At 40.7% G+C, this 14,604-nt stretch overlaps 2 protein-coding genes across 2 annotated transcripts; both read left to right on the top strand.

Annotated features, from left to right (window-relative positions):
- Positions 1-676: 676 nt before the first annotated feature.
- On the top strand, positions 677-1,231 carry LOC133814794 (uncharacterized). The gene has a single exon (XM_062247710.1). The coding sequence runs from the start codon at positions 677-679 to the stop codon at positions 1,229-1,231; it is 555 nt and encodes a 184-aa protein (XP_062103694.1).
- A 1,336-nt stretch (positions 1,232-2,567) lies between these two features.
- LOC133814793 (uncharacterized mitochondrial protein AtMg00860-like) lies at positions 2,568-2,951 on the top strand. Its single transcript, XM_062247709.1, has one exon. The coding sequence runs from the start codon at positions 2,568-2,570 to the stop codon at positions 2,949-2,951; it is 384 nt and encodes a 127-aa protein (XP_062103693.1).
- The last annotated feature ends 11,653 nt before the right edge of the window (positions 2,952-14,604 follow it).

Genomic DNA, 14,604 nt, shown 5'->3' with positions numbered 1-14,604 from the left:
ATCAATGGTCCAATGCTAGAGCCTCAACAAGTCAAAAAGTGACTGGTATACTTGAAGTGGATGCATTGACAGCTTTGACCGGTCAAGTTTCTTCAATGACCAACCTTCTCAAGAACATGAGTTTGGGAGGAATGGTACAACTAGCTGCTATGGGACAAGTTGCTGATGTATCTTGTGTTTATTGTGGAGATGGGCACACATTTGAGAGTTGTCCTTCGAGTCCCGCTTCGGTTTGCTATGTGGGAAATCAAAATGCCAACCGTAATAACCCATATTTGAACTCTTATAATCCCGGGTGGAGGCAGCATCCAAACTTCTCATGGGGGGGGGGGGGGTCAAGGAGCTAGTTCAAGCGGAGCACCAATGCAAAACAAGCCTACATATCCACCAGGGTTTTCTCAACAACAACCAAGTGCTCAACCACCTCCTCCTCAAGTGTCTCAATCAAGCTCTTTGGAGAGTTTAATGAAAGAATATATGGCCAAGAATGATGTTGTGATTTAGATCCAAGTGGCATCCTTAAGGAACTTAGAGATGCAATCGGGGCAGCTAGCTAATGAGGTGAGGAATAGACCACAAGGCACCTTGCCTAGTGATACCGAAAATCCAAGGAAAGATGGTAAGGAGAAATCCAAGGCGGTTACCTTGAGGAATGGTAAAAATCTGGAATTGACTGATGAGAATTGTAAGAGAAATAGCGAGCCCACTTCAATCCAAAGTAGTGTGGACAAGGGACACAGCTGTGAATTCGAAAATTTCAAATGCTGATCCTGAAGCAATTGTTGCAACAATTCCTCAGCAAAATGCTACAGAGAAGCCTATGAGCACGCCACCTCCACCATTTCCTCAACGCTTTCAAAAGCAGCAACGAGATGGTCAATTATGGAGATTCTTAGATGTTTTGAAACAACTTCACATCAATATACCGTTAGTGGAAGCTTTGGAGCAAATGCCCAACTATGTGAAGTTTTTGAAGGATATTTTAACTAAGAAGAGGAGGCTTGGTGAATTTGAGACGGTGGCTTTGACTGAAGGTTGTAGTGCTATATTGAAGAATAAAATTCCTCCTAAATTGAAAGATCTGGGCAGCTTCACAATTCCTTGTTCTATTGGTGGTAGAGATGTTGGTAGAGCACTTTGTGACTTGGGGGCTAGTATCAATTTGACGCCCATGTCAATTTTCAAGAAGTTGGGGATTGGAGAAGCAAGACCAACCACAGTCGCTTTGTAATTAGCGGATCGTTCTATGGCACACCCGGAAGGAAAAATTGAAGATGTACTTGTGCAAGTTGATAAATTCATTTTTTCGGCTGATTTCATCATTCTTGATTATAAAGTGGATAGAGATGTTCCTATTGTCTAGGGTAGGCCATTTTTAGCTACCAAGAGGACCTTAATTGATGTAAAAAAAGGGGAGCTTACTATGAGGGTGAATGACCAACAAGTGACTTTCAATGTGTTCAACGCTATGAAGTTTTCAGATGAGATTGAGGAATGCTCTAGGCTAAGTGTAATTGAGTCAATTGTCGCTGAAAAATTCCACAAGGAAGCTTTTAAAGATAGAATGGGGGTGAGGTCACTTGAAGAGCTTGAAGACTTAAGTGAAGAGGAAGAAATCCAAGTTACATGGGCGGAGTCAAAGTAGCCCATTGTTAAATTTAGGAGGCCTTTTGAGTCATTGAACTTGTCGGAAGGGAATTTTATGCCTCCTAAGCCCTCTATTCAAGAGCCACCAAAATTAGAGTTGAAGCCTTTGCCTAATCACTTGAAGTATGCCTATTTGAGAGATAATGAGACGTTGTCTGTGATTATTTCAGCCATGTTAGGAGCTGAAAAAGAGCATTTGTTACTGGCTATTTTGAAGAAATATACAAGGGCCATTGGTTGGACCATGGCATATATTAAGGGTATACATCCCTCATTTTGTATACATAAAATTATGTTGGAGGATTGCTGTAATAATTTTGTTGAGCAGCAGCAAAGGCTTAATCCTATCATGAACGAAGTGGTTAGAAAAGAGATAATTAAGTGGCTTGATTATGGAATTGTTTACCCAATTCAGTGTGTTCCTAAGAAAGGTGGAGTCATGGTGGTGGCTAATGAAAATAATGAGTTGATTCCCACACGACAAGTGACGGGGGTGGCGTGTTTGTATGGACTATCGGAAGCTGAATAAAGCTACTCAGAAAGACCATTTCTCACTGCCATTCATTGATCAAATGCTTGATCGGTTGGCGGAAAAGGAGTTTTATTGTTTCCTTGACGGGTATTCAAGCTATAATCAGATTTCCATCGCTCCAGAAGACCAAGAGAAGACTACCTTTACTTGTCCTTATGGCACCTTTGCCTTTAGAAGGATGCCATTCGGGCTGTGCAATGCTCCCGCCACTTTCCAACGTTGTATGATGGCGATATTTTCAGATATGGTGGAAAAGTCTCTTGAAGTCTTCATGGACGATTTTTCAGTATTTGGAGAGTCCTTTGACACTTGTTTGGCTAACTTGGAGCAAGTCTTGGCGAGATGTGAAGAAACAAACTTGGTACTCAATTGGGAAAAATGCCATTTCATGGTGCAAGAAGGCATTGTGTTGGGCCATAGAATTTCTAACAAGGGCATAGAAGTAGATGGAGTAAAGCTGGAAGTCATTGAAAAATTACCACCACCTACTACAGTCAAGGGGATTAGAAGCTTTTTGGGGCACGCGGGATTCTATAGGAGGTTTATAAAAGATTTTTCAAAGATTTACAAGCCCATTTGTTCCTTACTTGAGAAAAATCCAGCATTTGAGTTCACCAAGGAGTGTCAAGAAGCATTTGTGACTTTGAAAAAAGCTCTTATCACCGCACCCATCATTGTAGCTCTGGATTGGTCTCTTCCCTTTGAATTGATGTGCGATGCTAGTGACTTTGTTGTGGGTGCTGTAATGCCCGAAATCCCTAATGCAGTTTAATGGCTGGATTAGTAGGCTGAGAGGGCCATAAATATTTAAGTATGCCATTAGCTGATAATATGCATGTTTTGTGAATTATATTATAATATGATGTTATATGCATGCATGGGGGTCCACATTTGATTATTAGGGTGTTTTGGTAATTTGGCCTGTTGAGGGCATATTTGTATATTTGGGTGCATATTGTGATTTGTAAATGAGATCCCATTATTATGGAGATATATTCGAGCTATTCGGCATGAGACGGTCTTATATTATTGATTAGCAGTTTTGTCATAACGGGGGTCTTTTATTGGGATATTGAGTTATGAGGATGTTATTTGATGATAAATTGGGAGTTATTGAGATCATGAGGAAATTCTGGGAGTTTTGACTATAATGTTCCCGGGAGTGTTTTTGGGACCCCGAGCACTAGGTTTTATTTGAGGTTACTTAAGCTTGAAGTAGCTTGTCAGATAGAACCGTACGTTAGAAAACCTCTCTTCTCTTCCCGATAGTTCATTTTACCGTTTGAAGCATTTTCGAAGAAATCTCGAGTTCTAGGAATCGGATTCAAGCGAGGATCGAGGCATAGGGATCCTAGGAAAGATTGGAAGCTTATTAACTGAAGGATTTAGTTGGAAACAACTCAATTGGAGGTAATTCAAGTTTTAAGTTTTTAAGCTTAGAATTGGACTTTGTGAATCGTTGAGTTTTTGGTTCGTTTGAGCCTCGGGATTTGATGGTTTTGGATCATTGGGAAGCTTGGGAACTTTGATTTGATGATTTGGAAGTGTTTAGGTATGTTTTTGGGGTGTTTGGGATGATGGAAAACATGTTTATGGATGGTTCTGGGTTGGGGGCCGTGGCCCTGTTCTTGGGCGCCGCGGCCCTAGCTCGAAGAAGCTGCTGGGGAGGTTTTTGCCTTGCTGGGCGCCGCAACCCTAGGTGTAGAGCGCCGCAGCCCTTGCTCCTGGAGTGGCTGGGGGCCACGGCCCAAGGTGTTAGGGCCGCAACCCTTGGTCAGGTTTGAGCCCGTTTGAGTGTTTTGGCCCCGGGAACTTGGTTTTAGGCCTCGGGATTGTTCTTACTACCCAGATTAGTGGGGATTGATGTCCCGGAGGCTAGATCTTGGTTTGGGAACCTTTGATGTTCATTTTATTGATGGTGTCCTATATTTGGTTATGACTAGGTAACCGCTAAAGGCTTAAAGGTTAATCGTTCTCAAGGGTCGTTCTTATATTAATTTTTGCTCGAATCAGAGGTAAGAAAACTGCACCCTGTGTATATGTGACATGCATGGTTATTCTTGATGCATGTTGGATGCTTAAATGTGACATGCATGGTTATTGTTGAGGCATGACAAGTGATTAAATGAGATGCATGTGTCGCACGAGAAACATGTGACTAGGGCATGCTTTGAGTATTGAATATGAGATAGTTCAGAGCTTGAGCCTCTGTGTTTATGCATGGTCCTAATTATGCTGGTAGTTGTTAAGTAAGCATACTGAATGCCCTGTATTAAGATATTTGACATATGATATATGTTTGGTAGCATTGCTTACTTGTGTGTGGCACCAACTGTTCAGGTTCGGCACTGGTCGCGTATCACTGACCTGAGAGTCAGAAATGGCATAAGCATCAAGGACGCAGGGCCGAATGAAGATTAGATCTAATCGATATCAGCGTTGAATGACTCATATGGGGTATTAATGCTGGACCGACCCGAAGGTCGATGAAAATTATAAGCGCTTGGCTAGTCTAGGACTAGTTACTCAAAGCTAGGGCCTAAGGCCTAGGTGACTGCTTGTCACATGGCTAGGGAATATTGTTCCATAGTTATGACTCTAGGGTCATGAGGAAGGTTATGTTGGTGACTAATCATCATGCGCCTATCCTGTTTAAGCTAGTGAAAGGATCACTTATTTATAAAGGGAACGGAACCCACCTTAGTGACTTGTACCACTGTCACTCTTTTATTCAGAGCTATCAGCCCGGTATGGTTACCGGAACCACCAGTGTTAAATCACTTATCTGATTGAGATTGACTTGATAGTCATCACTCAGGAGGGCAGGATTTCTTATCCTGGATACCCATCATTACATGGATTTGTTTGCCTGCTTGACTAGGGCTATATCTTCTAGGTGTGTGCCTTATGATTTGATGACATGTTATTACTGTTCATGAGCATATTGAGTTTTCTTGCTGGGCTTCGACTCACGGGTGCTATGTGGTGCAGGTAAAGGCAAAAGAAAGCTGGACCATCCTTGAGTTGGAGAGCTTAGGTGGCGATGTGTACATATGCAGCTACTCGACCACTGTGGTTTGAAGGAGAGGAGCTAGGGTTAAACCTTGTTTTGCCGCTTAGACTGGCTGGTTGTAAATATTTTCTTGTAATAGACCTTTAAATTATATTTTTGGGATCCCAATGTATATTTAATAAACGTTCTAATGAAACGTTATATCTGAACCAAATTTTTAATCCCTAAACCGATAATCATACTTAGTTACACGATTTTGGCCAAATGACTCGATTAGCGAGTTTAGCACTATTTACAAGGCACATCATAACGGTCCCTGGAGTTTAGGGCGTTACAGGTGCCATACTTGGGCTGCGAAAAGAGAAGATTTTTCATTCCATTTATTATGCAAGCAAGACATTAGCCGTTGCTCAATTGAACTATACCACCACCGAGAAAGAGCTTTTGGCGATGGTGTTTACTTTTGACAAGTTTATAGCTTATCTTGTGGGGACTAAAGTGGTGGTTTACACTGACCATTCAGCGATCAAGTATCTAATTGCCAAGAAGGATGCTAAGCGAAGACTTATTCGATGGGTGTTTATTCTCCAAGAATTTGACTTGGAAATTTGGGATAGAAAAGGAACGGAGAACCAAGTGGCTGACCATTTATCTAGACTTGAAGCTGGAAGTGTAAAGCAAAATGAAGGGCCTATTAAAGAGACATTCCTCGATGAAGAATTGTTGGTTGTGAACCAAGTCACTACACCATTGTACGCTGATTTTGTCAACTATTTGGTGAGTAGTTTGCAGCCACTTGATTTGAATAGGCAGCAGCTCAAGAAGTTATTTCATGATGTGAGATTTTATTATTGGGACGAGCCCTATTTGTACAAGCAATGTCCAAATCGAATCATGAGGCGTTGTGTGCCTAAGGATGAAGTTTCAAGCATACTAGAGCATTGTCATTCAGCTCCTTATGGTGGACATTTTGGTGGGCAAAGGACAACCGCTAAGGTTTTTCAATCGGGATACTTTTGGCCTTCTATCTTCAAGGATGCCCATGATTTTGCTAAGAGATGTGACCGCTGCCAGCGTGTTGGAAATATTTCAGCAAGGAGTGAAATGCCTTTGAATAGCATTCTTGAAGTGGAATTGTTCGATGTTTGGGGAATCGACTTCATGGGGCCATTTCCACCATCATTTGGAAATTTGTATATCTTGGTGGCAGTTGACTACGTCTCTAAGTCGGTTGAAGCAGTGGCAAGTCCTACTAATGATTCTAAGGTGGTCATGAAGTTCCTACGTAAGCATGTGTTCACCCGTTTTGGCACTCCAAGGGTGCTTATAAGTGATGAAGGCACCCACTTTGTGAATAAGATTTTGGCAGCTTTGTTAGCCAAATATAGTGTGAAACACAAGATTGCTACAGCCTACCACCCTCAAACAAATGGTCAAGTAGAGATATCCAATAGAGAGATCAAGGGAATCCAAGAGAAAGTGATGAATCCTAGTAGAAAGGATTGGTCTCAGCGATTGGATGATGCTCTTTGGGCCTATAGAACGACTTTCAAAACCCCTTTGGGAATGTCACCGTATTGTTTGGTTTTTGGGAAAGCTTGCCATTTGCCCGTTGAGTTGGAGCATAAGGCATATTGGGCCACTAAGAAGTTGAATATGGATCTCCAAGCTGTTGGAGAAGCTCGAAAGTTACAGTTAAATGAGCTGGAAGATATGAGGTTGTTCTCATATGAAAATGCTAAGTTTTACAAGGAGAAAACTAAGAGGTGGCATGACCAGAAATGTAATGACCCAAAATTACTAATAAAGCTTAGGGGCCTTGATTAGTGTGCCAGGAGGGCATAATTGGTTTATGTGTGATTTAAATGATTAAATGCATGATTATGTGATAAGCATGTCTATATGATTATTTGGATATATGAGATGCATGATTATGAGTATTAGTATGCATGTAGACCCTGTTTAGATTATAAGGGCATATCTGTAATTTTGGCCTGTTAAGGGCATAAACATGATTATCTGTGATAAATTGTTGAGACCACATTATTATGTGGATATATTTGCAGCTTGTGGCACGAGGCGATCCTAGTGAGCGGTTTAGCAAAATAGTCACGGTGAGGATTTATATCCGTCTTGGGGGGAGCCTGGGGGTATTTATGGGAACTTGGGAAAATATACTAGAGACTATTTGACATTGGGAAAAATAATTGGTGATTAATTAGATGACGGGATTTAAGCGGTAATTATTTGGGACACTTGAGGAATTAGTGGGAATTGGGAGCAAATGACCAAAATGCCCTTAGAATGTTTAAAGGCTTAGGTTTAAATGGAAGGGCAAAATGGTCATTTGATGGTTAAAAGGGGATAAGGGACATTTATGCTTTTGGCCTTAGTGGGATTTGTAGAATGTGTTAGAAATAGAAAGAAAGAAAGAAAGAAGAAAAAAAGAGACTCTTTTTCCCTCTCCCTATCGATCACATTCTCTCTCACTCTCCTTGAAGACTTTTGAAGATGTAACTCGGAGGAAGCTTAGGCTGGAGCTTGGGGCTAGGGTCCTTGGTGAAGCTAGAGGATTTAGCAGGAATCAACTACTCAATTGAGGTAAGGTTTAAAGGTTTTGATGAGTTTTCAGTCCTTTGTTAGAGTTGATTTCTGAACTTGGGTTTTGGATGGAAGTTAAGGGAATTAAGCTTTGGGAACTGAGGAGCTAAAGGCTTGAAGGGCTTAGAGGGAAACCTAGGGTCGAATTCCCCATTAAAGGTAAGGATTTCTAAGCTTGACCATTTGAGTTGTTGGGTTGATTCTGGTTTTTCTGATGAGTTCTTGAGTGTTAAGTTCAATTCTTGTTTTCTTTATTTTATGGTGCATGTGGCCAAATTTAAGGTTGTTGGGCTATGTGGGATGAGATGTAGTGGATGGTAGGCTTGTTTTGAAGTGTAGTTGAGGTTTGGAGGGGTTTCAGGGAGTTTTGGCTTGGGGAAATTCGAAGGAAAACTCAGGGGAATTTTCAATGCTGTCTGTAGCGCTGTAGCGCTAGTAGTAGAGCGCTACAACGCTATGCCTGGGTTGTTTGGGGGATTTTTCTTCTGCTTGTAGCGCTGTAGCGCTACCCTACCTTCAGAAGTGGATTTTTGGGTATTTTCTTAGGGTTTTCACCTGGGGGCTCGGGGTTTGATTCCACCACCCCGTTTGGTGGAATTAGGGCTTCCCGAGGGCTTGGGATTGGTCCGGAGGTTAGGTTGCGGGATTGAATGTTAATGAAGGTTCCATGTTGCGCTTGTGACTAGGTGTATGCTAGGGATCAAATGGGATCGTGCTCGAGGATCGTCTCAATTAATTAAAGCGCTCGAAATCAAAGGTAAGAAACTGCACCCAGTTATGTGATTATGTTGGGACTAAGAGCTCCCTATATTTGTATGTGATGTCATGAGATGGTATTATGCCATGGGGACATGTGATAAACGGCCTAAGAGTGCTGAAATCAATATTTGCGCATAGGGCGCGGCTCGACCACAGGTAGCTGAGGTTAAGTACATAATCATTGAGCTCGGCCTAAGTGAGCCGGAGTCAGTGGGATAATCAGAGGGTGCGGCCTAAGGGCGCCGACCCTGGATTTTAGTGTGATATGTTTATTGTTGTTTAAACTGATGATTGTGATGAGTTTGTTATCTGAATAATTGATTAGCAGTTTGTGAATTATCTGTCTGTTGGTTGTCGCTTATGCTATGCATTATAGTTTTCTTGCTGGGCCTTGGCTCACGGGTGCTACGTGGTGCAGGTAAAGGCAAGGGCAATGTGGATCAATCCTGAGTTGGAGAGCTTTGAGGCTGAATGTACATAGTCAGTTGATCGGCCGCCACGACCGAGGAGTGGTACAGGACAGGAGAACCTTAAATGTCTATTTTTCCCTTAGAGAGGCCAATAACGGTATATAACCTGGTAATTTTTGTAAACTGTCTTTTAAACTCAATTTCTTTTGGGATCCCATGTATGAAATGTTATTAAAATGAAACGTATCTTTTATGACCAAAATCTTTTAACCCTAGTTCCATTATAGCTTCAGTGACACGTTTCTAAATAAATGACTTGGTTAGCAAGTCTTGCACCTTTATAAACACACAGTGTAGCGGCCTTGGCTACCCAGGGCGTTACAAGCAAATTCAAGATCGAGTCTTTGAGAAGGGGCAGAAAGTATTACTCTTCAACTCGCGCCTGAAGTTGTTTCCTGACAAGTTGAAGTCCCGCTGGTCTGGCCCATTCACTGTGGTGAAAGTTTACCCCTTTGGAGCAATTGAAGTTTGGGAAGATCAATCTGGAAGGGAATTTAAAGTGAATGGGCAGCGTCTGAAACATTATTAGGGAGGTAAGGTCAACTGCGAAAAGACCTCCATCACTTTGGAGGATCGTTAAAGCCGTTGTTGTTTTGTGTTGTCAAGTGATTCATGCACTAATTGAAAGATAACCCAAAAAGAAGCAAGTGTAAAATAATAATGTATATAAAAAAAAAGAGAAGAAAATAAGAGAAAAACAAAAAATATATATATATAAGTGTTTTTAATTATTTTTATTTTTAATTTTAATTTTTGTAAATTTAATTCCATTTTATTGTGATATTTTTGGAGTGGTTTTATGTGAATTTTGGTGTTTCAGATGTTAAGAAAGCAATCAAATGGTGTTTTGGAAGTCATTTTGGGGCCTGATGGTTTTGCGGAACGTTTGCTTCAGTAAACAGGGAGCAAAAATTTCCAGAAAAAATGGAGGAGTTACGTCAAATTTTTGTTGCAGAAGCAAAACTTAGGCAAAATAGTGGCGATCTGGGCAGGTAAAAATCCTGGGTCGTGGATTCATTCAGAGACATATATAATACTATATTAATATGTATACAAAAAAACACAAAAATTTTGTTTTTACTATATTTAATATTATATTTATATATATTACTACCTATATACATATAAAAAAATTTGTAAGAAAAAAATAATAAAGAAAATATATATTAATATATAAATATATACATATACATAAATGGGTGCACTCTTAATGGTTATTACCCATGGATGGTTACTTTAATATTAATTATTGGATTAAGATCAATGGTCCATATTTATAGTTATTAATTAATATTTTTAAAAATAAATTTTGATTTTTTAAATTTTTGGAAGGGTTACCTGATGAAAAACATGTATTTATTATGAAAATATAATATTGTAAACTTTTCATTTTTCAAATGCATGTCAATTTCTAAATATAGATAGTGTCTCTCATTGGTTAGAAACAACATTAATTGTGGCAAAAAAATAATAGCTAACTTCGAAATTTATGTAAAAAAAAAATATTTACCTATTGGTGACTTACTATACCAAGTCATTATGTTGCTATATCATCATAATTGTTAGTACCCATCTATGGGTAGTAACCACTGAGAAGTCTTCCATACATAAATATATAGATAAAAAATATATATACTATAAACTATACGAAATATATATGTATAATATCAATAAAATATATATCATATATACAATATATATATGTACATCTAATAACCAAATAGCCCATTTCCCCATTATCGTCTTCCCCATTTCCCTTAACCCTCTGCCTAGACTCACCTGCGAGAAGCACCCGAGAAAACCACCACCATCCTTCGGCCCTAGGCGCAGCTCTATTCAACGCACCACGCAGTAGCGCCATTCCATCGAGCGAACCCCAAGCTTCGAACCCAAGCGTGGCTGACCTTCGCGTGCACTCACCAAGCGCACTCAAGGCACAACAAACTCCAGGTGCACCACATAGAGGCACGGCTTCACCAGGCGTCTAGCCCCGTCCAACAATCCTTCACCGAGACTCACTTGATGCCCAGGTGCATTCAAGCCAATGATTAGCATTGACCACACCACTCCACCAGTCATCTCGCACGATCTCAGCACCCAAGTCCTTTGCCTAACACCACTTGGCCTCCCAGGAGCATCCGAGCATTAGCTAGCATTGAGCATTGCCCAAACCAAACCCAGACGTCTCCAAGCCTTGGTGCCCAGGTGCATCCAAGCCCGAGCCGAGCATACACCAACCGAGCTTAGGCACGGTTCACTTCCCCCATTGCTCAGCTTTGACCAGCAACACAGATTCAGAGATTGCTCCTGGGTAACTGCTCCTCTTATTCTACATTGTTACTTGGCACTTGTATTTCTGCTGTGAATACTGTTGGGCTCTTAGCCAGTGCATATTTGATTTTGGGGGCAGCCATTGGAGATTTTATTGGCAATATTGTTCAGGGCTCTTGTGATGTTATGGTATTTTGTTGTTCTGTTGATCTGGTATTTTGAGGTGATCTGTTGTAGTGAGCAGTTTTGTTCAGGTGTCATTGAGAAGTAGGGTACTTGATATTTGGGTGATTGGGTTGCTGTGTTGACTGATTTGTATTGTCTCTAGTACCTTGTTGACAAATATGGCCACCAAAACACGAGCTCAGAGAAAGAAATCCAAACCAACCCCTACCCCACCACCAAGCAAACAGATTACTAAGGTCCCACCATCAACTGTCCCACCACAAGGCAAATAGAAATCTAAACCAACCTCCCACAACCAGTCAAAAAGAAGTCCACACAAAGCTCTGTCCCACCACCAACCAAAAAGAAATCAAAACCCACCACTGCCCCACCAAAAGTCCCACAAATTCCCACTACCCCATTACTCTTGCCTTCCCCAGCAACTATAAATGATCCTACCCCCACCAACACTACCCCACCAGCCACTAAATCAACACCAACTCGACCCAAATCCAAAATAGTTGCCAAACTCGCATTAGTCGCGCCTCATCCCAAGAAGCAAAAGACCTCCACTACCACCAATGCTGCCTCCCAGCCAACACCCAATGTTGTACCAACCCCATCCACCAAGAAAAACTCTGTCCTTTCAGGTCCCACTAAGAAGTTTGTGTCTGCTCAGGCCAGGGCACAATATGAATCCATTAAGACCAAGAAGTTGCTCCTAGAAAAAGGATTCTTACCCACCACTGTTGAGGTGCCTGAATTCGTCAGTAGTGTCATTGAGCAACACAATTGGGAGGTTTTCTATAAAAAACCAGAGCATCTATCATCCCATTGGTGTGAGAGTTTTATGCCAACATAGCCTCCTCTGAGAATTCTGAAGTGATCGTTCGAGGCAAGGTTGTCTCCTTTTCTGGTGAGGCTATTAATTTACTATTTGGGTTGGCCAGTGTTGAGTGCGCTGTGTATAATGATATGGTCTTGGTCCCTACACCAGACGATTTTGACAAGGCACTGCAACTTGTCGCATCTCCCAGTGCTTAGGGGTGTGTCTCTTCTAGTGGTGTGCATACTTTATTGCACATTTCTATTTTTCCTGAAGCTGGAGTGTAGTTGCATTTCCTCAAATGCTGCTTGCTTCCTACCACACATGACACTACAATGTCCAAGGAGCGGGCCCTTCTGTTATACTGTATGCTAGCTAGTTTGAGTATTGATGTGGGCAAATTGATCTTAAGGCAGATTGTTAGTTGTGCCTAGAAGAAAAAGGGCAAGTTGTTCTTTCCATCACTCATCACACAATTTTGCATTCGAATTGGGGTGCCTTCTGCCTCCACTGAGGATGTACTCTTTGAGCGCTGGGACATCGACTTCACCATCACTAGTCAGAGCCGCGCGTCGGGATCAGCACCTGGGCCATCCACCATGCCTCCACCAGCTCTGCCCCTTGCTCCCACACTCATTGACCTCATTTCTCAGCAGAGGGAACTTCTTGGGCTTCTGGTGTCCCTTGAAACTCAGCAGCACGACTACTAGAAGTACGCCAAACAGCGGGATGCCGCGCTCATCAAGTCCCTTCAGTGGAACTTCACCAAACCGACTGCTGCATTTCCGGTGTTCCCCAGCTCCATTTTGGAGGCTTGGACTGCTCCGGTTGTTCATGATGACCCTATTCCTTCGGATTCTGACTCCGAAGAATAAGCGCGGGGAGCCTCTTTAACCCAACTTTTGTTCTGTATTTAATTTCTGTTTTGGACTATCTTGTTAATTACTTTTCATCGTCTATTGTTTTATGTTTCTTTTGTGTTGTCTTGCTTATTATTGTGTCATTGTCCTATTGTTTCGTTAATCTTTTGAGGGTAATCTTTGCCTTTATTAGTGTTTAATTAGGGGGCTCGATGACGACTTTGCAAAACTTTCAAAATATAATCAATCTAAGTGAAGCTGAATGTCTTTCTTTCTTGAGTTTTAACTAAATTCTTTGGCTGTGAATGTTGCTAGCAATTGATTGATGAAAGTGTTTCTCTTTTTAGTATGTGCATAGCTTGATTAAACAATTTTGAGACCCTAGAAATAGCTAGTTTCTTGTTAGAGCTTAAGTTTCTAGAATTACTTAGTGATTTTCCTTGAGGCGAAATCCTAGACAATACCACACCGATGAAATGATTTAGGCCATCTTTGGACTGTTTGAGCCTTTGAAGCCTACCTTGTATGCATTTTTATCCCTAGTCACCCCATTGAGCTTAAGTGTCACTTTTCCTTCTTAGCCTCTCATTAACTTAGCTTTACATATATATAATCACCTCTTTTCACCACACCCTTTTAGCAACTTGATATTTATAGGATTTATTAGTTGTGTATTTTGGGGGTTGAGAGGAGTTGAGTGTGAGAGACAAAATTGGGTGAGCATTTTCCTTTTCTTCTTTTGCTTGTTTTCACCATTGGGGACAATGTTGATTTTAAGTTTGGGGGGAGAGTGTATTCTCATTTTTCTTGTTCTCTTGCCATCTAGTTGTTTATTTTTTTTCAAAATAAAATATAGAACATCCAAAAAGAAAAAAAAATTAATTAAAGAGTGCACTCCCTTGCATCAAAGCATCTAAAAAAAAGAAAAAGAAAAAGAAATTAGAAAAGAAAAAGAAAGAAAAAAGTATGTATGTTTGTAAATAAGTTTGGGGGTGTAACTCTTCAAATAAAGGAAAAGTTGTTGTAGTTTTTGTCTTTGTATGTTAGTAATAAAGGCTAGTGGCAAGATTTATATTATGTTGTGGGGTTTTCTTTGGGGGAAATTAATGTGTGCATTTATGTATTTAGGTTCTAGAAAGGTTGAGGTGCTTAGGGTGATTTGAACCAAAATTTATCTCTCTTATCCTACCTTCACCCTAGCCTATCATTACAAGCTTGATAAAGTCCTATTGATCTTTGGTGTGGTGTTTGTCTACATTAGTGGAAAGGAAATTACTAAGTAACTTATGGAGACATTATTTAAGCTTGAGGACCAAGGTCTAGCTTGATTTTTGGTGATTGAAATTGTTTAAGAAAAGCTATGCATTCACTAAAGGGTGAAACACTTGATTCATATTTTTGCAGCAACATTAATGCTTGAAGAGTTTGGTTTAAAACTTATGAAAGATTGAAATTTAGCT

This window comes from Humulus lupulus, chromosome 2 (genome assembly GCF_963169125.1).
Source record: "Humulus lupulus chromosome 2, drHumLupu1.1, whole genome shotgun sequence".
NCBI classification, from domain to species: Eukaryota; Viridiplantae; Streptophyta; class Magnoliopsida; order Rosales; family Cannabaceae; genus Humulus; species Humulus lupulus.
This window is presented reverse-complemented; position numbering and strand designations above follow the sequence as displayed.